The following is a 25,802-nucleotide window of genomic DNA, read 5'->3' on the forward strand; positions in this document are numbered from 1 at the left end:
CTGCTTAAGAGATGTCATTGACCAAAGCTCTATAATGAATCACAAATCAGAACCATGTACAAATCAAAACCTGACATTTAATTTAAGCATTTCTGCTCTTTAAACAGGCTTGAAGTTTGTATCCCCTGGGGGGTTAAAGTACAGGATGGTAAAACATGTAGAAATAGTATCACACATGCTGATCAACAGCTTGTGCCCAAGAATGAGGCAATACCTGCCAGTAAGCCATATGAGGTTTTTTATAGGTCATGAACCCAAGGTCTTGTATAAAACATGAAATACACCCACTTCTAAAAGTGCCACTGTGCCCCTGGTCAGTCTGACTGGCTGTTCTGCATTCCTTCTACTCTATTTATGGAAAGCTGTAATTCATAAATACCAATTTGTACCATTATCTTCATACATGCCAGGTACTTGTAGTATTGAATACTGGAACTTGTTCTTAGGGTATCCTTGAAGACATGAAGAATGATAAATAGGAATGGCATTATACATATTAAACTCTGAGTGTAAATGTGTAGAATTCATATTGCCTTCCTGGCATTACTTGTTAAATAATAAGTCTTTAACTTTCTGTATCTTGTTAAAGCTTCCATCTCTTTATGTTGTCATTGTTTAAATTTCACAGGAAGATACACGTGCTCACATGGTCATGTACATATGGGAAAATCAGTGTATTTTTCCTCACTTATATGGTTCAAACTTTTAGGTGGGTTTTACTGAGTCCCTTCTCCATAGATACTTGAAAATCTAACAGTCTGATACTGCTTCTGAAACTGAACATAAATCAAGGATTAATTGATCTACACTGGTAAAATCAAGCTAAGTAAGACCAGATTCTGGTTTTATCATTTCAAGGAGCCACTGGATAGTTTAGTCTTCCTTCTCAGCCTCCCAGTCATTTGCTGAAAAACTGTGGTTAGCAGGGATTTTTTGTTTAAAAGCCACAATTTCCAATAAATGTGTTGCTTGCTCTCTGGCTTGACATCAAAGACAGTTTCACTAATGAGGGTGGCTCCTACTGAATTTTATTTCCCATCAGTTTGCAGAGAAGTGGGGCACCTATTACACAAAGGCAATTGTTGACTGTACACAACCACAAAGGGAAGGGACACAACATCTTTTCCTTCACATTTTTTAAATGAACCTCTTAAAAACATCCATTCCAATTAGAAAAAAATCACTTGTACTTACTTGTTGGAGTCCAAATGCCAAGGCTCATGTCTGTGTTGAAGGAAGGACAGGGACTCTGCATGCCCTGGGAGCTCAAGAGGAGGGCAGCCCAACAGGTTTCACTCCTGCTTAAAACATAGAGAGAGGAAAAAATATATTTTTATGACAAAAAAAAAAAAAAAGGATTCAATGATCACACCTCAAAAAATATTAAGCAGAATATGACTGTGAAGTCTTTATATACTGCCTGCTTTCTACCAATGGTCCTCTTCTCTGAGTCCCATTTTTTGTTTCTACAGTCAATTGATGAAAACCTCAGATGAGTCTTTTCAACCCAATCTGTTTGACTTCTTTCAACACCATTTAACATTTTGACCAAAAGGTTAGGGATATGTATTCCTTAAAAAAACTTGTGAGCAGTGTTGCCACTCCTTTTTTTTTTTCCTTTTCCCCCATGAAGTAAGTTGTAGTTAAGCCTTCATAGAATTTAGTGCTAAATAATACAATGTAAGTCTCTCCTTATATCTCCCTACTAAATCTGAGCATCACTGTTCACATCATCACTGTTCATATTATTACTGCCTGACAGTCAACATAGGATCTCTGGATATTCACTACCACCTTCCACATGCTTTGAATTACACATCCTCTTGGTCCAAGTTGATAAGGTGAATTTCAGAGGCAGGGACAAGATCTTCACTGTGCACCTACCATGGTCAGGTCCTGCTCCACGTGCATGTCCCCTGCAGTGGCCACACCACAGACAGTAACTGCACAAGAGGAGCTGCCTTCAGCCCAAGCTGCTGCTCTCCCTGCACCCCACCATTCCCACAAATCATCTCACAAATCCCACAGGGAACTTGCTCATGGCTGGCAGAAGGACTAAGCAAAATGCCTCAGTGGAGCAGTGAGAGGCAGGGCAAATCACAAACAGTTGTACTACACTGAACTCCTTTATCTGATGCTGAAAGAGTTCCTCTGACATTCTTTGCCAGCATCTCATTGTCCATCCAACCCCCCTCACTCCTTATACAAACTTACCTGAACTTCTCAGCTGGAAACAGGGCCCACTTCTCAGGCTTTGTCTCATGGCAGTGAATGCTCATGGCAGTATTACTAATTCCACCATAGATTCCTCCCAGATGTGATGTGAGTTGTGACCACCTGTTTGAAGCTGATTACAGGAGACCTCAGCTTTCTACTTAAAAACACACACTGAAGTTGAGGAGAAAGCTCTGAAAAATGAGCTGAGATAAAGCAGTAGGTTCAGACAAGACAGAGAAAAATAGAAGAGCACATTTTTATTTTGGTCTAAGTGAAGATGAAAGCTCTTGGCATGTCTCCCCTCAGGACATAAGCCCAAAGGTGATGCTGCTCAGTGGCTGTTTCATTGCCTGGAGCCTGTTGCCAGTGGTGGGGCTGGAATCAAACCATCAGGAGACAGTGGCAGCTCTTGGAGGTGTCTGAGCCTCAGACCAGCCAGGGCAACGTGGTGCTGGACTGGGTCAAACACTCAGCACAGCCCCTCGCAGAGCTGCAGCACCCACTGCCTCACACAGCTCTCACTTCTCCAGATGAACTCAACATCCTGTTTAGCACTTCATTTGTGCACAGGCAATTGGTTTTTCACTGAGGAAATAGGCTCCCCCTGTTCAGCATGACACACACATAAATACATATACACATACACACACGTGCATGTGCACACAGACAGCAGCCCTGTAAAGCCCTGTGGGTGTCTTCTTTCATATTTCTGCCTTGTGGCTGGAGGAAACCAGGAAATGTAAAAAGCAGCCCAAAACTGAGGGGAAAAAACAGACAGAAATGCCTTTTCCACAGAAAACATGAAGCAGGTCCCAGGCTGACTGGCTCAGACCTGCCAACTCGTTTTGTGCCTTGCTTCCTCATCTTCCTCCTCCTCCTCTGTGTTTTCTCAAGGGTTTCCATGCCACATGTGCCAGTCAGGCACTGCTGAATCAGACCCACTGCAGCAGAAATCACTTTCTCCACATAAATACAGATTTTACCAGTGCTTATTACAGCTGTTAAATTCCCTTATTGTAGTATCACACCTCTCTTACTAAGATTTTAATCAGCATTTCCACTGGAAAAGTTTACTCTCAGAGTTATAAAACCTGCCTTTATAAAGTTGATTACCACTGAAAATTTAAAACCAGCTTCTTGGCTCACAGCTATGTTTCCTTCTTGCTTACATGATCTCTGTTTGTAAAAGCTGATATAAATTGGTTTGGCAACTTTGTTTAATTCTGGGGATAAACAATTCCTGACTTAAGAGGCACTTTTTTCCACTGTGCAGAAAGTGATGGAATGAAATTATTGAAGTTACCTACTACAACTTTAAAGTATTACCCTGGATGCCTTTTTCTTTTTCTTTTTCTTTTAAATGTTGGCATTTTTTACATAGGAATGCAACGAAAGAATTTAAATTTAAAGAATGTTTTTAAATGCTGAGTATTTTTGGAACTGTGCAGTGCTTAATGGGAAGGAAATCATAGGAGGTTAAAGACTTTCAAAATACCAGCACCTCAGTGCCAACAACCCATATCACTTCAATGAACTGTGCAGTGTGTGTTGGCGTGATTTATGCAGCAATTTTAAAAGAATCCATAGTGTTTGTTTATTACCACAGAGTGATTGATGGGTTCCTAAGTGCACAGGGACAGAATCAGCTGAGCTCTCACGGCTGGGAGTTTGATAATCTGTGAGTTACAGTCATTAGAGGACGTCACTTCAGCCAATTGCCAGAGCCATTAGGGCACTGTGACCCCAGAGGAACCGTGCTGCCCGTGTGGCACTGTCACACCTTCTCGCAGCCACAATGCTGCCCCACTTCAGTCTCTTCTAGAAATACATCCCAAGTTTAAGTTTATAGACAACAAACTGGATTTAGGCATTTATTTGAAACACACACACACAAAAACCAAGAATAAAAGAAATTTTATTTATCTTTTATTTTTCTTCTTTTTTTTTTTTTTACAAAAATAAACAATTTGAGAAACAAAAGCACATTTTTTTTTTCCTTACTGTACAAACTACAAAACAATATGACATTGGTCACTTTAGCATTTACTTCATTGCTTTCACTGAAAGCAAATTCTCTAGACACACCCTGCCTTTAGGATGCATTTTATATAGAATTAAGGCTAGAATTTATTTGACATCATTAAGGTCATTAACTTCATTCACTCTAAGAATCAGCAAGCGATGCCTTAGAAAACTAAGGACCTGATGATAAAACGTATGAATAACTGCAAGATAGTCATTAAATTAGCTGTTCAAACAGCTGGACTGCTCTGCCAGTCTGTCAAAGATGTGGCTTCCTGAACAATTCAAACTGATCCAACAAAAGTCTTAAGCACAGGCTTAATTGTAAGCATATGCTTAGGCCTATCCAGCAGAGCACTCGGCACTTGGGTAAGTCCCTGCCCTTCCAGTGGGACTATTCATATGCTTATGTGATTTGCTAGATCTACAAAATGGCTCTCTCAAATTAAAAATGAAACTTTATGATAACATGGGAAGCAAAAATGAAAATTAGTTACAGTCTTGCAATTCTAAACATAAGCGGTTCCTTCCGTTGGACAAACACGCCGGCATTGCATATTCCAGAGCTTTAGCACAAATGCTGATTGTCCTCAGCAATGTTTGCCATTCAGCAGACAAACTGATATGCTTCAGTTCCTCTGTTGTGATTGTACCTGCCCAAATAAATATCAGTGTGGAGGATACAGGCTTCCCAGAGAAATGATCAGCTTTCATCCCTGGACACACATGTATAGGTCAGAAATGTTATGCTAACCTTGGTTAGAAAAGCCAGAGCTGCCAGCTGATTTGCAACCAAAATTACACTCCAACAGTGTAGCATCTCTTGTACTTTGCTTTGGGTTGTTTTGCTTTGTTTTTAAATCACATTTTCAGAATCTTGTTTTATTGCACATTCATCCTGGTCATGCAGGTTATTTCTTTAAAGTTTCCTTTAGCACTCTATAGATTAGAATGAGTAATAGTGCAATTATTTCTCCGGCCACGGCCGCCCTCTACCTAACAGCTGCCTATATTTATACACAAACAGCTCTTATCACTCACATGTCAGACTGAGCCACTTTGGGTGTCAGTCTGTCACCTTCACATATGTTATCTTGTCAGGATCAGGCACAATATGATTTGAGGCCATCTTGAAGAAGACAAGCTGTCGACCTGCATTGAATAGGAAAGGGGGGGAAGGGGAAAATATTTAGAAGTGATGAGCAAAAGGTTGTCTACCTTAAAATACTGACATTTCAAATTCTACTTCTACCTATGCATTCTTCAGGCCACGCAAGACTGACTCTCTCTTAACTTCAGCTGGTATAAACCTGAACTGCTTTTGTCTAAAATGACACCAAAATTCCCCAGGTTTCAGTATCTTTACTCTTACCTAGCTAGTAGTAGAGATACAGCTGTGCACAGCTAGCACAGCAAACAAAGGAAAGGTCTAGAGATTTTAATACAAATTCCAGGTGATCTTTAAAATAGTATTTTGAGACTCCCACTGATAAAAACAAGTATGAGTTCAGGGCTTAAATGAAGGACATTTGTTTGACTGTCCAGAAGCAGAATCATATTTGCACACTTGAATCTTTACAAAGCTGATCATTGTGATGTATATTAAACATGGCTTTCTCTGAAACAGCTCTTGCTGATCACTTTGTAGCTCTGGGCTTTAAACAAGCTGGAACAAGGCTTCCAGTCCTCAGACAAAAAGCAGCAGCAAGTGACAACAGCCTGGGTAGCATAAGGCACCTGCTGCACATATATCCAAGGACAGCAGGAGCTGAATTTGGCAAGGTTTCTTTGTTTGGTATCTGTGGGAGCCACAGCACAGCTCTTCTATCTCCCCACACTCACTGACCTGGCACCTTATTCACATTCCTGCCTCCCAAAGAGTTCCTGCTGCCCCACAGACCTGCAAAATCACTGCCTTTCCTTGCAGCAATGACCACAGAGATACACTTCCTATCTGCTGTACTTCTGCCTTCCCTCTCCAAACTTGAGAAAATCAAATGCTCTTTGCTCCCAGCCTACCTCTCTAGGGGCTCCCATAACACTGTTTTGTTTAAAAGTATTACATGGCAAACAGGATCCCTCAATTGCTGAGCAAATTTCCAAGCTGCAGGTTTCAGGGACTTAAGTGCTCATGCCTCAGGAATGGTATGACAAATGGAATGACAAATAAGACTACAAATATTGCTACTAATTCCCATTTCCTTTTAATATTGTAAGCTGAGATAGGAGCTGCTCTAAACTTCCTATGAATTTCCCTGTGTCAGAATACTTTTTTAGTATATCAATTAACTTCAATATTCCAACTACAGATAGTCTGACATGATGACCTAACAGTCACTGGTTAGCCATAGGCAAGGTTAACAGAAATTAGTTTTCTCTTGGTTCCATGGAAGTGCCTGTTCACACCTCCCAGAAGCACAAAAATGCAAAAAAAATTACATTTCAGATCCTGTGGTATGGTAACCTGGGGTCCACGTGCTCAGCCCTCTAGTGCCAGCTCCTGTGAGCCTGTCTGTAGTTTCTGCTCTCCTGACAGCTGGCAAAGAGAAGCCTCACCAAAAAAAGAGCTGCCTCAGCTGAACCTTCAGAAACTACCCACTTCTAGATGCTGCTGGTGGCTCCCACAGCCCAACACACTCCCTGAGCTGTACTAAAACACTTAGAGCAGCCAGAATAGGTGACTCAGTTGCTGCTTCTGCTCCATGGCATCCAGGACCCACCTGTCCAAGTTGTCTGGTTGGTGAGGACAAAAGCTTTGCACTGGGAGTAGCTGTCACAGATCTCAATGGCTTCATTGACATCGAACACGGAGAGGAGGCAGCCCTTGTGATGGTAGGACGGCCAGCATCTGTAGTTCTCGTCAGGAATGAAGGCTTCAGGCACCCGTCTGTACTCTGCAAACCAGAGCAGAGCAGTGGTTTGAAAGCTCCAGTAAACTGCTTGTTTTTAACAGGCAAGGTTTATTGGAACAGCTTAGGAGCAGGACACATGATGGAAAAGATGACAGGTTAGCCTGTACCAGCCCTGGTTTACTCCCAAGTGTGTTTATAGCTCTGCACCTCTCTTTCCTTTCCCTTTCCTCCTTTCTTCTTCTCACCTTTTTCTCCAGAAAGAATCTGTAAATAAACAGTCTGTGCACAAAACCCCTTCCCCTTCCCCACTGCGGAGGCGAGGCTTTGGTTTTATTAGGAGTTTTACAGGAAGAATGTCCCATTGAATAAACAGCATCCACTTGAATGAACTGACTCACTGTCCTACTTCCCAACAGTGAGCAGGATTGTCGGGGTGAGACCTGACCAGGCGTTCCCAGCCCTCCCTCTCCCTCAGAGGGGCATGCTATTTCTCTCTGGCTCCTTTAGAGAAGGAAGAAAAGACAGGCTTTTAATTAAGCAAACTTTTTTTGCTAGCTCAGATGAGGACAAAAGAGGAGTCTCTCGATGGGCCCCTGCAGAGAAGGGGGAGGGAAGTGGCAGGAGCATGTCAGCCTGGTCCTCGCCCAGCGCTCCTGCCCCACCGACTGCTCCTCTCCCTTGGCTGCCGTTCAGTCTCCCTTCCTTTATGAGCTGCCTCTTGTTCTCTGTTCACAGCTCCTCTCACTTTCCCAGCCACTAGCAGGGCTTTCTCTAATGAATGCATCAGCAAATTCAACTGATCATTTATAAACATTTCTATTTAGCCTCCAGACGCACAAATTAATGGTTCCCTCCTGTCTCTCCTCCCCACGTCCTATTCAAAAAACTAAATACATTCTATATTTCTTCTAATTGTGTCTATTATGGAAACCAGAGCTGCCTGGCCTGACTCACAGCCTATTCTTAAGTCACTTTGGTTCAGGCATTTTCTGCCTGGCTCTGCTGATTCAGCCTGCTAATATTTCATACAGCACATTGTACGAACAGCACCGAGTCAAAGGCAAGTGTGTCTGCTACTCCAAACTGTCAGTATTTCAACTGGGAAAAGAAGTGCACATTCACAAGTGCTCATTCTCACCACACAGTCTGAAATAGTGGGAAACAAATGTAGTAAATGCATTCTATTTTAAGCCTTAGCTCATTAAAAGTATCATAAGAAACATTCCCAAACAAGAAGCAAAATCAGATCTGATCGTGTCCCAGTTAAATCAAAAGCAAAAAAGTTTTCTTAATTCAGAAAATGCAGATCCATGCATGAGAAGAAAAAAAATTCAAAATTTAGTTCCACATTATGACTGATCATTTCTCCATCAAAAATATTTATGTATTTCTTCTGAAGAGAAGTCAGAGCATAAATCAAACTGTTGACTAGGTAGAAATCCCTTTTTTCCCAGTTTCTGTATCAACTGTAACAATAATTGAATGTAACAGAATATTCTCTTATATTCACATGGCAACTGCTGAGTATTGATTTGTACCCCACAGTCTATGACAGTAAAATGATGTGCACAAATTAAAAGTAAAAAAAAAAAAAAATCAATTCCCTGTAGTTAGCACTGTATGTAACCATTTATATCAGCAAACATGCTATATTGACTGGTTACAAAATGTGATTATCCACAGAATGGCCACCTCACACTGCACTGTGCCAAGTCCCATGCCACAGAGGGAATTCCAGTGGCACCTGGAAAGGCTGACCTGGACCAGACACCAAACAGAGCACAAGGAATGAAATAGGCATTTATGGAAAGGATCCACCTTGGGCAGTGCAAGAACCCAGCCAGGGCTACACCCAAATCAAATCCCAGATGGATGCCAGCCACGAGTTTTACACTTTTATAAGTTTTGGTTCATCTACATGGTGGGGTCAATTGTCCAACCACAGTCTCAGGCCATGAAGTCTCAGCCCCCTGGCCTGCCCCCTTTCTTTCACCATTGTTTATGCTTTTTGGGTGTCCTTGATTCTCTAGCTGGGAAGGGATTGTTTTGCTTAACTACCCTGTGAAGAGAACTTACTAAAACCTAACATGAAGTTTCAGAGTTACAAAACAAGCAGCAGAGAACTTGAAAAATATGAAAGCTACAACCCAAGGCAGCAACAGAAGGATGGTCCTTGCTTGGCAGCAGGAGATGAAGCATCTGCCTGAATCTCCATGACAGCAGGGAGTGTGTCCCAGCCCTTCTCCAGGGCACTTTGGGACTCTGACAGGCTCCACGCTGGGAGGAAGCTGCAGCATCCCTCAGCACACCATCACCAAGAGAGCAGCCAGCCCTACATCACATCATGCATTTCTCTTCATGCAAGGGAGAAACCCACCTTGAGGACTCTCATTTAATATTTAAAATATTTAAACTCTGAGCACAGATATGCTTCTTAACTGTCTTATAGCACTTCTCTTCTCCTCAGCACTGCCCCCAGTACAGGTCTCAGGGGTTACATGCACAGACTTCAAAGGAGCAGCAGTGATTTATATGACCTGAAGATCTGCCAGAGGCAGGAGATAAAGTTCTCCCTTTCCATTGCCTTTTTCAAGGTGACCAAACCTGGTAAATCATCTGGGCAGCTCAGACACATTAATCAACAGAGTTGGGCCAGCAGTAACTGTGATGGCAAGGTCCAGGTTTGAGGGTGCAAGAGAGGATGGAAACAGCCTTGCCAGGGTGGTCTCACCACACAGCAGAGCCCTTGGTGTCCCTTCCCTCCTCGCTGCTCCCTGCCAGCTCTACATGAGGGAAAGCCACAGCCACCTCCAGTGACCCATGGGAACAGGTAACAGAACATGGCAGTGTGACACAGATGCAAGGAGCCTTCTCCTTTGGCTGTGAGACCACCCAGCACCACACAGCTGGAAACAGAGCTCCTGGAATCCACACAGTCACCAGGGCAGCCTCTGGCAGGGCCACTGGAGACCTGCAGTCTGGGGACTGAGCCTGTGCTGCCTGCAGGAGGGGAGGATGCAGTGAGAGGAAAGGCAGGAAGGCAGCCCCTCTCCCCCCAGCATGGCAACAGCAGCCATGGCTGCCTGGGAGTGCCTTGCCTTAGGAGCATCCCAATGGGCAGGCAGCAGGACGTGTGATGGCCCTGCACCAGCCAGGCACTCCTGCTTGCCCTGGGAAGCCAACACGGGACTTCCTCCTAAACCATCACAGTCAGAAACTCACTGCAACACCAACCAAGTGGTGGTGTGGCTAAGCAAACTGCACTTCTCTTCAAAACTCACTCCATCTCCAGCACAGCAAGGCAGCTGCCTTGCCCATTTGCATGGTAAAGGCAAGAATCCCTGGAATCTCTAACTTGCATAGATGATGGGAGTTCACCCTTTAGCCCTTATTTGTGTGAGCTGAGAAGAAATGCACTCCTCTCACATGAACTAGAAGGGCCTTCCTGAGGGATGCTGCTCACTGAGCTGTGTCCCAGCAATGAAATCAGGTCCAGCCCTCAGAAGAGCTGTATGTCCCCTACACTTTTAAATTATCATCTTGGACACCATAATGCAGTTACTCAATTAAGCAGTACCCCAACAGCTTAAAGACAGCTCCAGCTTAAATTTTTGTCCTGCCAAGACCTGAAACTTGCTTAAATGGAGTCCTTGGAATTTGAAGGCTCACAGCAGTAAATCACATCATAAAAAGGTCAAAGTTCTGGTCGATTTCCAGACTAATGGTGTTTAAAACCAATAAATGCTTGCCTAATACTATAAATGCAGCCATAAATTTACACTTTTGCATACATACACATAGCTTGACAGAGAGTACATAAAGTCCATCAAGGTAATGGCAAGGAATGGATCAGAGAAATGCAAGGCATCCCTACTTGTATCAGCAGAAAAAAATTCCTTTCCTCTATCTACTAATTTTGTGAGGATTGAAGCAAATAAATGCAATGCAGTAAGCCTGATATTGATGTCACTAATAATGCATTTACTCCAGAGTTTTACACAGGGGAGGTAATACAAGAGCTGACAATGATACAGATAAGATCTATTCCAAAGCATTTTTTTCTTGTAAACGTTTTGGAACTTAGAGATACCTTGCTATGCTGAATCCAGGCTATCCTCAAAAGTTTTGTTTTGTGATAGCCTTTAAGGTTTTAAATATTTTTACGAGGTTGTTCTGATCAATCAAAACATGCTGCTTTGATCAGGCCAAAATCTTAGAAGCTTCTTAGCATGTTAGCCACATCCCCATGATGATCCTCAAACCAAGATCATTCACTTGTTGTGACAAGTAAGAGAAGCATCTTTAAAAGCAATCTGCAGCATCACTGACCAGTGCAAGACCTATAAAAAAAAAGCCAGTGCTTTAAATTCCTATTCTATTTTTTTCCATCAAAAACCACCTGCATTGTCCCAAAGCCGACTACAATCTATAAACATACTCATTTTCACTGCACTAGACTGAATCATATAAAGAGCTCCACAAGTATATAATAAACTATGTGAAACCGCCTGTGGTTTCCCCCTTTTAGCCTGTCTGAATCACCCTAAATCTGACTTTAATCAGTCCTAATGACCGTTTACTTCAGCCACAGCAGCCAGACTGCATTTTTACTACCAGCTACAGCTACTTGCTGGAGATTTGCCCAGTTCTCTTATCACCTGCCAATACACTGTGGGTCAATGACAGAGACACAACCACGTTCATCCCCGAGAGAAAAATCGCGTTGCTCCTTTTTCCCCCTCTTTTTTTTCTCCAGTCTCAAGAGGAACACTGGCAGTCAACTCTGGAATTGCTTTTAATTGCTTTGCTCACAAGTAAGCAGAAAGAGCCTGATCTTGCCAATATCAGCAAAAAGTGGTATTGAACAGTGTTTTGCTCTGCAAACAGTCCCCTCTGATTCCCAGGGAGCTTTTGGAGAAGCGTATTGGATCCAAAATAGACAATAATACAGTGATGTTTTTAGTATGCTTCATTTTATGCTGAACTTTTCCTCATGTTCCAATACCTCACATTTAAACGTGCTTCTGACAACAGGCCCTGCACAGTTTGCTGCTTTTTGGGATGTCTGAGGGAATGAGGGCAGCCCTGTGCCATCCTCTGCTCTCAATGAGTCCTGCCGCATCCCAAGTGTTGGGAAAGGCAGGCTGGCGTGGCAGGACACGGCTCTGGTGTCAGAGCAGAGACAGCCCTGCTCCTTTGGGGAGTGTTTCTGTCCTCTGGCAGCCTCCTGCATGGGCAGGGAGCGAGGCTGTGGCTCTTTGAGCACTTCCATTGTGCTGGTGGTGGAGCCGTGTTTAAATCGGAATGCAGGCTGTCACCGAAACACAAATAATAACGAGAGGAACGACATGTTCCCTTGCATTTTATTCCTTTTAACATGACACAGCTGGAGCATTTTGCCTGCCTAGTGCCCCATATCCCAGGGAGCTGTTCCATACCCACAGCCACCTCTGTGCTGCACACCAGTTTACCAAAGGCAAGGAGCCCAAAATGTCCTACGGATCCTTAAACGCTGCACGTGGTCCAGCCGATCATCAAAACAACAATGCTGATGATGGACAAGCCAGAAGGTGCCTAGGGTCACGTGTTGGGGCACTCAAGCTTGAAGAGAGATGCCCACAGGATTTATAAAAGACACTCAGCCACTTCTTCAGTGTTCTGGCAGGGAACTGAGGACCTCAGCAGAAAGCATTTTGCTGCACAGTGATGCCAAGTTGGACAGGGAGAAGTTCAGCAACAGCAGAACACACTGCTCAGGGAACAGGGTAAATGGTTTGCAGGGTGATGGAGACACAAGTGAGCAACAAGCAACTGGCTGAGGTCACTGCAGAGCTGCACAGACCCACTGAGCTGCCAGTGCCCCACGGGTGCAAAGGAAGCTGCTCCTCTCCTCCTGTGTGCTGGCATTGCCTGGCTCCTGATGGGAGAGCCTCCAAGCAAGGCAGAGTGCAAAGGGAGGCTTTCTGCCCTCAGCCCTGAGGGCTCTGGGAAAAGGACACCAAGGGCACATGTATGAAAATGATTTTTAAAATATAAAGCTGATAAGATTTATTATAATATATCATGATAGAGCAGGAATCCGGGCTGCGGTTTGTTCCTGATTTCAATAATTCTTGGGTGGATTTACAATTTCCTAAGCAGGTTGCTATAGTGACCCTGCAGAATATTTTTCTCAAAACACTGTTGTACTGTAAATATTTACATACAGCATAATCCTGCCAAATTGTCTTGAGACAAAGGAAAACACAACGTGTCTTTGCTTTATGTCCAGCCTTCCAGAGAATGTGCCTTCAGCTAACAACAGCACTAATTACAGCTTTCTGTGGGCTTGCACACCCCCAGACCTAATAATGGGTCATTTATTAGCTTTAATGAATAACAAGGCTATCCGATTTATGAGTGTTAGCTGATTTCACGCATTTCTGAGTAAATTCTGAGCTAACTGAAGGGCTGGGGCTTAGCTCAAGGGGCAGATACTCAGTTGGTACAAATCACTGTCACTTGATTCAAGTAATAAAAACGTTGATAGTGGGGCATGACTTTACTGATGAACATCAGTAGGTTTTTTATAGTCTCCTTAATCTGGATAATTAATGGAAAGATTTAATCTTTTTTAGATAACACATGTCAGAAGAAATACATGGTTCCTGTTTTAATTCACATTCTTCCGGATTCCAGCAAGAGAGGCCAACAGCCAATAGAATACAAAAGCATTTGTTCCTGGTGTTGTTTTAAATGCTGCAATGTTCCCATATCAACATGAACAGCAGTGTGATTTATGGCTGCAGAACACATACACAGCTATCGAATGTCTCCCACGCCTCTACTCCAGGATACTAAACCAAAGTCCAGAGCATAATATAATTTACAGCACTATAAAACCTTTACAACTGAAGCACAGTGAAAGCTTAATATCCAAGACCTTCTGTAATATGACTATGTCATCTTGTTAAACTTTATTTATGGGAACCCTAGGGCTGACAAGAACTTTCCTCAGTCGCTTCCCTACTGCTTATCAATATCACCTTTCTCACTTTTGGTGCTCATAGGAGGAGGTCTTCCTTTCAAAAACAAAAGTTCACACAGATAACACACTGTTTCCTCAACGTTAATGTTTTAGTTATGGCCTTACATGACTTGCCTGAGACCATGATCTTGTCTTTCCTAGTATGAATTTACAATGCTCTATACATGATAATGCATAATTCCAAGCATTTAAGACCTAAGACAAATTCTGAAGCACCATCACCAGAAACCTCTGTAGCTTTTTTTCAAAACCAAACCAAAACAAAAACTTACAATTCTTGAATCTGAATTCTTCTCCCATTATTCTAGGATTTCAAAATAGATTGTGCACCAGAAAGGCCTTACTTTGTCACAAACCTTTAGATGCCAGGAGACTGGCATCACAAATTCTTGTCATTTCTACTATTTGTGAGAGCAAAAGTCCCAGTTTGTGAGATTTCTATCATCTGGAGCAAAATGGATGCAAACCTGTGCTTCCCCATCTTGGCACCCATTGGGGTATGAATGCAAAGCTGATTAACTCTGATCTGGCCTGAGAATCATCATCTCTGATTTGATCTTAACTTAGCACTGGGTTGAAAAACATCCTTCTTGAACTTTCTCTATGCTGAGGAGCAACACAGAAAATATTTCACAAAATCACCCAATCTTAAAAATATTTTTTTTTGTCCAAACAGGGCAAAAGCAGGACCTCAACAGATAGCTTGGGAAAATATCAAAGTTGTTCCTTTCCATCCCTGTCTAGCTCTCTACCAAGATCTATACAGAATATTCCATCTGCTCAGCTGTCCAGCCTTGGTTTCAGTGGTGAGGATGCAATCTCAGCTGGAACATCCTGCCAGTAGAAGAGGCTGATTCCCTGGACACCACTCCCTTCCAGAACACCTGTCACCCTCTCCTGCAGCTCCACTGTATCACAGGAGAACTCCTCATTCCATTAGCTCCAGACAAATTCTAATTAATAATTTCTAATTCCATAATCCCTGGATTGAAATTTTTTAAAATTAATTCCAACATGGTATTAGTATCAAGTATCAGTCAAATATCACTTGAGGAAAGATTATGGTTGGAATTAAAATTATAAAAGTAGGTATGTAGGCAAATTTTAACCCTCATGATACGACTTCTTCACATTTGTCTGGCAAGGAAAGGGAGTCTTAAAATAGAAATAAATTACACCACCTTTTCTGTTTTGTTAAAGTGGCTTTAGAACAAACTAGAAACAGGCCTGCACAACTTAAAGGCATGGCAGCTAAGTCTGAGAACACATCTAATCTAGTGTAATTTCTAGTTAGATAACCAGTTCCTCAGACTTTTTCCCTGGTTGAGAACATTTTCCTATCAAGGAATTCAATATTACACTCATGGTATTTAATGTACATTATCCAACACATTACACAAAGCATCTATATAAATTTTCAACACCTTTGGTCACACTGTGAAGTGCCCAACCCCATTAGCAGTGTCCTGCAAATGAAACAGGCTCCTTGCAGAGCAGGGCATTACCAACCATGAACATGGGTGCAGTGGATTCTGTGTTATGTTATCCAGGACTCTACAGAACTAAATGAACACAAAAATGTGTGATTATTACAGTAGCTAAATATACAGGGAGCTCTGCCTCATATCAGTGGGAACCTGCACTGATACACTGACTACTGCTGTTCAAAGCTTCTCTCCTTGAGAGTCTTTATAAACATGACAGACCTCTAAAACTCAAAAACTTCACCTAACCTGATACAGCAATGAAATCTGGAATCAACCACCATCACAGAACAACTTCAGCTCTCCTGGCACTTCTTCAACAAAGGACATGCTTGTACTATTGATTGTACTGCTGAAAATAATTTTGCTGTGTTGACAGGTATCACTCAGCACAGATTGTGATGAAAAGCTGAAAATTAGAAAGTTAAATGAACACCTGCAACAATTTTCCTGCCAATTTTACAACAAAATAAATATTGAATTATTCTGATAAGTGGGTCAAATTCATCCCTGGTATCATGGCCCTTTGGGGTTAACACAGCTACAACCAGAATGAATTTGGCTTCCATGTCTCTTTCACTGAGCAAATGCTTCACTGAACTTTTCAAACCCCCTGTGCCAACATTCATCTTCATTTAGAACCCATCTTTCCCTCTTTACTGAGCTTTTGCAGTAAAGCCATAATTTTCCTATCAACTTGCAGTCAGTTATGTCGACAGTTTGACATGAACATTGTACATACACAAAAATAATTTGCAAAACAGCTTTTACAATTGTTGGGCTTAACAGTCATTTCCAGCACACATAATATTCTCTGACATGTACAATTCCACAGCTATCCTTCTAGGAAGGACATGCACCACTTTGTACCACAGCTTGAATAGCATACAGACATATTGTGGAAAAGATACTGTTATTTAGCCTTGTTTTCATCTTGCCCTTTTTTTCTGTTTTTTTATTCTGTTGCTAGCAGAAGCTGAGGGACACACTATTTTTCCCTTGCAAAAGAAGTAAAAATTTTTTTCTTCCAATCTACACACGCTTATGTTACAAGAAATTCCTTGTAAGTCACAGGAAACCCATGGAGGGGTTACAGCTTCATGATTGGATTCTCCCAAACATATATTCAGGCAGGTTCTAATACTACAACAGCAGTGTGTGGATGTGATGAGACACATTTTTCATAAATCTGTCATGGAGAACTCCCTTTGGAATCCCTTATTCCCATTACAGCCTGCTCACACTTATGGATGTCCAGCTACATCACACAGTGAGAAGACTTATAGGAGGCTCCCAGGAAGCAAAAAGCAGATAGAACACTATCACATGCATGATTTCAAGGACCACTGAGCTTTGTTTTCTGCATATCAGCCCTTGCAAACCTGACAACAATGACAAAGTCTCAGATTTTAACTTTTAAGAAAGATGACTTTACCAGCTTTCGGCACCCGGGTTGTGTTCTGCAGGTACTCCCCACTCTTATACAGATTCAAAACTCTCTCCAGCTGAGCAGCTGTCTCATCTATTCCCCAGTGAAGTTCTCCTTTAAAAGCAGAGGAAAAGAATGACTTGGGTGAGGAGCATTCTGCACAGGACAAAACAAGGTTTCACTTGAATGAAGCCCTAGCAAGGGAGCCCCGTGGTGCCCTGCTCCACGGCAGGGATGTGATGAGGGCAGGAAATCCCCGAGTTCCTACAAGTCAGGTTTCACACCTGCCATGACCCAGGCATTCCAGCTCAATGCCCCAGGTCTGCAGCACAAAACACAGAGGAGAGCTCCCCACATGAGATCAACATCAGCCAAAACAGGGATTTCCATATTTGCTTGCTCATTAGCTATAGCCCAGCATCATTTATTTTCCCTTTGGATGCACACTGGAGCAAGGCACTGGAAAAACCCCAAGTCAGTGTTACAGGCAACTACTCTTGTCTCAAAGCCACTGCCTTGGAAATCAGTGAAGGTCTATGGAAATGTCATTTGTGCCTCTGGCTTCTGAGGTATAAAACACTACTGGTATCACTGACAATGAGAAAGTATCCTGGGTTTCATCATTAAAATTTCCATTTTCAGGGACAGAAGTTCTTCCAGACCCCACAAGGAATTGCATTCTGATGCAGTTCACCCCAGTGCTGAGGTGTCAGGATGAAACCTCTGTGAAGCCTAGGTAAAATCTAAAAATGGGATTTCTCTGGTGTATGGGCCCATTCTTTCCTTCTTGGTATGGGAGCAATTCTATCCTGAATAGAAAAACGATCTAGTTCTATTGCAGTGAGCACAAAAGTAGCACCCTCCCCTCCCAACCATAACAGTTAACACTAAAAAAAGCAAGTACTAGGCATTACAATGTTCATTGTGATTACCTGTTGCATTCACTATCTTATCCAGTAATGGTCTCAGTGAGGATGGAGCACTGTGTGGAAGAAGATAGGTAAAAAAAAACCTGCAATAGAAAAGTAACCAATATTGACTTTTTTTTTTTTTTTTTAAACAAGAATTTACAAACATCTGGTAACTCCTGATCATAAGGAATAAAATTCCTATTTCTTATATGCCACTGACCTGTTCAGGAAATATAATGGTATTCTATACTCAAATAAATACATAGCTGAGACTATTCACACACAGCTGTCTGGCAAACCTAGACCACTCTGATACATACAAGGCTGCCTTGTACCTACATGTAAATGTCCCATTAATACAGCAATCTGCTGTGAAGCCCCATGGATTGTGACTATTTGCAAAGCTGTCTGCACTTTAACAAACTAAAAAGATGCCATCAACTCCATAAGTCTTGGGCTTGCTTTTTTTTCAAATCTTTAAAGTGCATAAATTAGATTTCTGTTCATTTCTTATAAATGAAATTACTCTTCATTTCTTAAAAATGAAATTACTCTTTACTACAGTTTTCTTAGACTTTCAAATTAATTGCCAGGAGAAAGTGGCCTTCCATTGTTTTAATGCTGCTGGAATACAGAATGTCCTCTCTGTTTCTATCATTTATCTATAATTAAGATGCTTTCATGTAGGTGTTCACTGATGAAGGTAGAATCACAGAATGGGGAGGTTGGAAAGCACCACTGGAGGTCAGCTAGTCCAGCCTCCCTACTCAAACAGGACTTCTTAGAACAAGTTACTTAGGATTGTGTCCTCGTGGCTTTTAAATATCTACAGAGAAGGAGATTCCACAACTCCACTTTAATGTTTTTTTATTACAAAAGGATAAAACAATGTGCCATTACCCTCCCTTGAAGTACATTTAATTTTCATATTCCTCCTTTAGATTTCTACTATCTACCAATACTACCAACTCAGTGTCACAGAAACTGAAGATGGAGATAGACAGGTTGGGATCTGACAATACAAACAGAACTACTGGGCATAAATACTAGCTAATGAATTGGGAAATCTACTAGCTAATCAATTGGGAAATTGCCCTGCTTCACATCTAACTTGCAAAGCAAAGTAAACAATTTTTCATGCACAGAGACCATATTGTCAAATGGAAATCCCCAAGGACTCATGCTCAGGAGGGAGGCCAGCAAATGCTTTACATAAGCACAAATCAGAAAATTCAGTTACTGATACCAAAAATTTATCATAGAGGCAGGTATTATTGAGCTGACACTCTATTTACACAATGGATGTTTCTTTGAGAATGTAACTCCCTTTTCCATCCCAAACAAAAATAATGTTTATGGCTTTCCCAAGTGGGATAATCCACTAGTAGGTTTTCCTGAGGATGAGTATGAAGTAGCCAATGTAAATACACATAGAAATCTGAAGAGCAGCACAACATTTGTAATGAATAATTTGTCTGGTAAATTTTAGCTCATTGTTTTTGCTTAGAGACTGTCCCTAAAGCAGAGTCCAACTGATGGAGAATAGCTCTTTGCAGAAATTCAGTAGCTGTCACTAAGTTTGCTCAATGCTGGCTGGAAGCAAGTCATGGAGGTTATTGTTTTTCTGTAGCCACAGGGCTACAGAAACATGCAACTGCTCTGCTGCAAACACCCACATGTGAAATGCTGACATGCACAGACACTGGAGTCTGCACAACTTAATTGCAGGAACATTTGTTATTCATTGATTCCAGGGCCAGTGGTATCCCCTGTGATCTGCCTAACACAGGCTGTCAGATCCTTTCACATTCGTTCCTACAAATTGTTTCTTTTTGAGAACTATCTGATCCTAATTTAAGAATTCTCAGTGATGGAGAATTCATCTCAGCCATTGGTTAACAGCTCAAAATATTCATTATGTTGACTTTCAAAACTGTCCAGTGCCTTGAAAACTGTTCCCCCAAACATTTGGAGGAAAACACAGTGAGACACATTTGTGACAGGAGGTAACCATCTGAAAGTCAAAAGGGGCCACTTCTTGTAGAGGTTTCTCCCAAATGTTTTCTCTCCTTTAATTATTTACCTCATAAAGAAACCAGTGAGATAGACTTAAGTATGCTTTCAAGGTTAGGGTGTGCTATGCTCTAAAATCACAAGGGGTTTATGCATTGTTTGACATATTGCTGCTTTTGGCTTCTATCTAGCAGCATCAGAGGGCAACCTCTAAGCCTACAGCAACAGAGTGCACCTATGAAAAGAACAGATTTAGCAGCCTATCCCTAATGAAGTGAGGATTTCACCTTCTGAGACAAGTGCATGGGGTTTGTTGTAATGCCTTAGCATGGGTGGTCACAGTCTCCCACACCGTGAATCCACCGTTCAACAAAACCCCGTGTCTCTGTGGAATTAAGGCAAAGCAGGGGCTGAGAACACTGGGGCACTGTGCATGAAATACACACTTGAGAGCAGTTCAAAGGCAATATTGAAAACTGTATTATAATGAAAAAAACCACTTCCTTCAGCGTGACCAGCAACCTGCCACAAGCCCACCACACCACAGGCACACCCCCACTTACGACCGAGACGGATGGGAGCCTACTAAAGGCTTCTTACCCAGAAACAGTCAAACTGCCCTAACCAAAAGCCAGCAAGCTAAGCAAGATCTTTAAGCCAAGAGAATGGAAATGGAAAATCTTGCAGGACACACTAAATGGTGTGCTGCACCACTGCAGATGGCTGTCATGTGGTGCAGCCCGTTTCAGTGTGGTCAGCTAATGCGACACACATGCTGGTGAGCGCCCTGACCAAAGCTGAAGGAGCTCTCTGGAGCAGCCTCTCCTCACTGTGGTCTGGAAGGCAGTGAATGGCATGGCACTTGAAAGGGAATAAGCTAAGAAATGAGCACATCACTGCTCTGAGATCTCCATCCTTCTTTCTGGATCAGCTGAGCAGTGCCCATCGGACAGAGCAGCAATGGCAGGATGAGCACAGCACTGAGCACCCACTGGCTCCCTGGAAAGCAGTGACATGGCTCCCCAAGCATCCCACACAGCCCTCTGGGGCTATGATGGCCAGTGGGGAAGAGCCAAGACCACAACCCAAAGCCATCTCCCAGAAGGACCCAGCTGCAAATCTGGACACACCGTTAGAATCAAATCTGGAAGATGCTGCAATAGCTGAATGCTTCCTTCAGCGTGGCCAACTGGTCCAGCATGGCCCATCACTCATGTGTCCCCCACAGCACTGGGAGTCAGTCACCCAGCACTGCTCACACAGAGCCAGGGCTGGGAGGGAAGGGTGAAAAGACCACCCTTGCTTTGAAAGGTTTGGGCTTAGACCCAGATTGGCACTGAGCAACTGAGGGTGGTCCCAGCAGCTCCAGGGACACACTGGGGCTGTTGTCACCCTACCTTAGCAGGCTCCAGCAAGGTAGGGAGCACTGAGCCAGAGGGCAGGATGTGAACTGAGCTCTAAGCCTCCCTCTGAAGCCAGCCCTTTGCTCAGCTGGTGTGCAGAACACGTGATGACCCCTCTTAACTCACACCAAAGAGCTGCTGGAATTGTCTCACCACAGAGCTTGTGGGCCCCCAGCTCCAAAAGTGCTTATGCTTCACTCCTATGAAAATCTCTACTTGAGTGAAGAATTCAGCAGGCTTCAACCAGCACAGAATTAGACTGAGTGGTGAATCACACTCAGAGCATGCAAAACATTTCAAACGTTATAAATGCCATGTATTTTCACAAATGAAACAATTATTCATGGCTTGACTTACTCCTGGGCATTGGTTCTGAGACAGTATGTGCTCATTGATGTGAATAACTATAAGGGATGCCGGAGCTCTAGGCCCACTCTTAATTCTACCTGACTTTATTTCATCACAGACCTGTAGGCATTGTAGAGATTCCTCTTCTCGTTCATGCTCTGGCACCGTCCCTCAACCGAGCAGGGCAGGGTGAAGTTTCTGGCAGGGAACTCCATGAAGCAGTCACTGTTACTGGTGCAAGAGCTCTCCTCAACGCTGGCATCATCCAGATCTGTCACCTTCAGCTCCCCATCCACGATCACAAACTGCCGAGGGCGAAAATCCAGTAACGTCACCGAGCCAAGAGGAGAGTGAGCCAAGTAATGCAGAAGCCGAACTAGGCTGAGACAGATCTGAAACACAAAAGCATGGGCACCTCTCATTGTTTTCTCAGTGAAAAGTATACAACAAAACCACTTTAGCTGAAGATATGCTGATAAATTTATGGCTTAATACAAGCATTATAACTCACCCTCAAAACCAAATGTTGCAACAAAGGTATTTTTCATAGGATTAACATAGCTGATTGTAAAACCCTGAGAGACTTGAAACAAAAATAAGCTTCTTTACAAGTACTTTCCCACACTATTCTTGAAGCAGGGCTCATTGTTGCTATTCTTACTTTTAACAGAAATAAAAGCTTTAACTTTTAATAACTCATTATGCACAGGCGTTGACCACACAGCCTGATCCTGCTCTTTTACAAACTCCAGGTCTGGAAACTTTGGCTGGACCGCCCTGCACCCACGCCTGGAGCTCCAACTGCAGACAGTGTCTGTATTGCCTCTGTACTGATCCTGCCTCTTGACCATTTTTATAATTTTTTCCACTCTTTCCTCTGCTTTTTTTTTCCTTTTTCCTCCTTCCTCCCAGGAAGAAGAGCTCCACAGGTCCAATGTAACTCTTCACCATGCCTCAGGGTAAGTGCATACATCCGTCTGCCTTGAAGGACCCTCAGGCACCACTCTGAGCCTGAGGTGGGAGCTCTGTGCTGATGTTTCACTTTTCCACTGCAGGTTAGAAACTTGAGCAACTCTTACTAGACAGCAACCCTGATGAACATTGAATTCAGCTCCCTTACCAAAGTCCTGTTTTCAATTCATGCATTCTTTAGAGTCCACTATGCAACCTATTAATCCAAATGTAGCAGTAATATGAACACAGTTAAATACTGGAATTTTTATTTTATGTATTAAACAAATAACAGGTCTTACTCAGTTTAGCAGGCTTTTTACTGTTTATATATAATCTTTGTTTTCTATTAAAATACAATGTTAGAGGCATATGCATTGAAGTAGTCAAATCCAAATTCAGTCTAGGGGCTTAAACAAACACTCAAGGGTGCACCTCAATGCAACCTTGATAGGAAAGCTGAGCATAGCTGAAATTATTTCTCACAGACCCTTCACTTGTGGGACATTAGAACCATCTCATGCTTCTATATCATCCTTCTACTGGTGGACCAGACAAGAACATTTTTTCCTACTTACAGGATACCATAGTTCATATGGGGATGTTTGTAGGTGTATACAAGCCTGGCTATGGGATGCTAAACTTGACCAGCCTTGGAAGGACACAGAACTCATGTTTGTGCTATCCTGCAATACACTGCAGAGAAAAAGCCCATCCAGCCCAAGCTAACCTATGATATAGGTATCTTCAAATGCCAACAAACCCAGAAGTCAGCTTGAACAAACCCACAGCTTGTCATCCAAAATCATTGCCCTTCCTCAAATGCCAAAAGCCCCCTGCTCCTGCACCAGCAACCTCTGTGCCAACCCCAACAGGCTCTGCCATGCAGACCTGCTGCAGGCTGGGACTGCAAATGCCCCCTCACAACAAGCTTTAATCACACTGGTGAAAGCTTTGCTCTGTGGCACACACCTCTGGCTACTCAGCTCACTGCTGAGTCCATCCACATAAGGGAATTATCAATTGCAGAAAGAACCTCATGGACCTATGCAGTCATTTTTGCAGGACTGGACCACAAACAAGTCTCACATATCAAGAAGAAAATTTTGTTTCCTTCCTTTCTGTGTTAGCTGCATCCTAGACAAACAAATGAGCTTGACACTACTTAGGACTTCATTACAGTGGACACAGCAATGTTTCACCTGTAACTCTGTGAAGATCTTCATCTAATTCTCCTATATCTCCCTTTGCAACTGCTCACTCAGAAATGTCCACACTGGAAAGAAACTTCTCTGCTTATTACCCATAATCTCACATATCTCTTGGTAATTTATTTTGCACACAATTGCTTACATAAATTATGTCCCAGTCCATGACTTGCATTCCCTGGATGAGATGAGCTAAAGGCAGGCAGGTGGTTCTGTGTGTTGGGAACTCTGCTGAGTTCCTCTGCTGCTTACCAAGACCTCACTTCTTTCAGGAGAAGGGAGCTGAAGCTTAGTGCAGGGAACACACTTGCTCCAGCTGTATGAGTAAAATAAACTCTGCCAGGGAACATTCCTGAACTTAATCCCACAGGCACACTGGCCAGCATGGTCTCTGGCAGCCCTGAGCAGCACCAAAGCTGTTCTCCTGAACTGTCCCCAGGCAGGATCCAGAAGGAAGCATGGCTGGGGATCACCTCCAACAGGTCCCAAGCCTGCTCACAGCCTGCAGGGAGAGCAGCAGTGCAGCAGCACAGCGTGGGCTGCACCTTGCAAGTTCCACTCAGAGCTCACCCAGGCACACTTTTAACTTTCTGGCCCAGATGTAGCTGAGCAATCCAAAGGGTTTCAGCCAGAGACTGCTGCTGCCTTTCAACATCCTAGGGAGTGAACCTCAGACAACAACACCTCCCCATGTACACCAAGTGAGACAGCACTGTCTTGATCAAAGCATTGCTGCAGTCTGGCTTCATTTTGGACAAATTAAGTGTGACCTTCGTGCTCCTGGTAAATTGCCAGTGGGGTGGACAAACTGGGTTTGAGATTTGTGTACGTTCATTTCACTCTCTCCCCAGGAAAAAATGAACAGAGCAGGAAGCAGTAGAAAACAATTATAAAACAAACTTATGATAAGGATCAGGAGAGAAATGTAACATCCTTGTATTGTTTAAACCCCAGTTGCAGAGCACAATGCCAAAACTCCTGGGCCTCAAGCTTTAGCAAGTAAGAAATGTTTCGAGATATCATGTAAAAACCATAGAACTGGTTACAATTAGATAACATCGACAGACAAAATAACAAAAAGCAGCATCTTAAACACTGCAGAAGGGGAGTGCTAAATGCTGCTTCTAAACCAAGATGTAATCATATGCAAAACAAACATTTAATAAATGTGAATTACGCTGAAGAGTACACAACCCCTGCTTCATAATATTATTTATTTCTCACTGTCCCAAAAATCCTTATAAACAGCTGTTACTCACCCGAAATCTGTCTTCCCAGGAAGTCTGTAAGAGCTGAATCATCTCCAAAGGCGAGCCCAGCTCAGTGATGGTCGTCAGTGTGTCTGGGATGTCGTTGCTGTCTTGGTAGCAATAGCCATAGAGCTGGAAACAACACAGCCAACATCAGCACCTTGGCATGTGGGTTCCCAGGGCAGGCTGAGAGCAGTGCTCCTGGCAGTGTCTGCCACCCTGCAGGACTGCATCCAGCCCACTTGGAGCAGCTTATGGAGCCCATGGGGAGGACCCAGCACTAGAGGTGTCCATGCAGGATTGTCTCCCGTGGGAGGGACCCCATGCTGGAGCAGGGGAAGACTCTCAGGAATCCTCTCCTGAGGAGCAAAGAGCCACAGAAACAACAGATGATTAACTGACCACAGCCCTCATTCCACTCCCCTGCACTGCTCAGGAGAGCAGGCAGGGAAATCAGCAGGGAAGCAGAGCCCAGGAAGGAGGGAGGAGTGGGGGGAAGGTGTTTTTAAGATTTGGTTTTATCTTCCATTACCCTACTATGATTTGATAAACTAAACTATTTTTTCCCTGAGTATTCTGCCCGTGACATTAATTGCTGAGTGATTTCTCCCTCTCCTTAACTCAATCCATGAGCCTTTAAAAATATTTTCTCTCCCCTCTCCAGCTGAGGAGGGGAGTGAGAGAGTG

General features: G+C 43.0%; 1 protein-coding gene across 2 annotated transcripts in view; it reads right to left on the minus strand.

Annotated features, from left to right (window-relative positions):
• Window positions 1-4,114: 4,114 nt before the first annotated feature.
• PKDCC (protein kinase domain containing, cytoplasmic) overlaps window positions 4,115-25,802 on the minus strand; it is a 35,595-nt gene continuing 13,907 nt past the window's right edge. The window contains exons 2-7 of one of the 2 annotated variants that reach the window (XM_056488329.1): window positions 25,125-25,247; window positions 21,827-22,098; window positions 17,964-18,043; window positions 17,038-17,145; window positions 6,960-7,133; window positions 4,115-5,391 (exon numbers count right to left, since the gene is read on the minus strand). In XM_056488329.1, coding sequence (XP_056344304.1) covers window positions 5,306-5,391; window positions 6,960-7,133; window positions 17,038-17,145; window positions 17,964-18,043; window positions 21,827-22,098; window positions 25,125-25,247 — 843 coding nt within the window. In that variant the 3' untranslated portion in view covers window positions 4,115-5,305. The remainder of the gene's footprint in view (window positions 5,392-6,959; window positions 7,134-17,037; window positions 17,146-17,963; window positions 18,044-21,826; window positions 22,099-25,124; window positions 25,248-25,802) is intronic. The other variant, XM_056488330.1, reaches the window with a different exon arrangement.

This window comes from Oenanthe melanoleuca, chromosome 3 (assembly GCF_029582105.1).
Source record: "Oenanthe melanoleuca isolate GR-GAL-2019-014 chromosome 3, OMel1.0, whole genome shotgun sequence".
Taxonomy (NCBI): Eukaryota; Metazoa; Chordata; class Aves; order Passeriformes; family Muscicapidae; genus Oenanthe; species Oenanthe melanoleuca.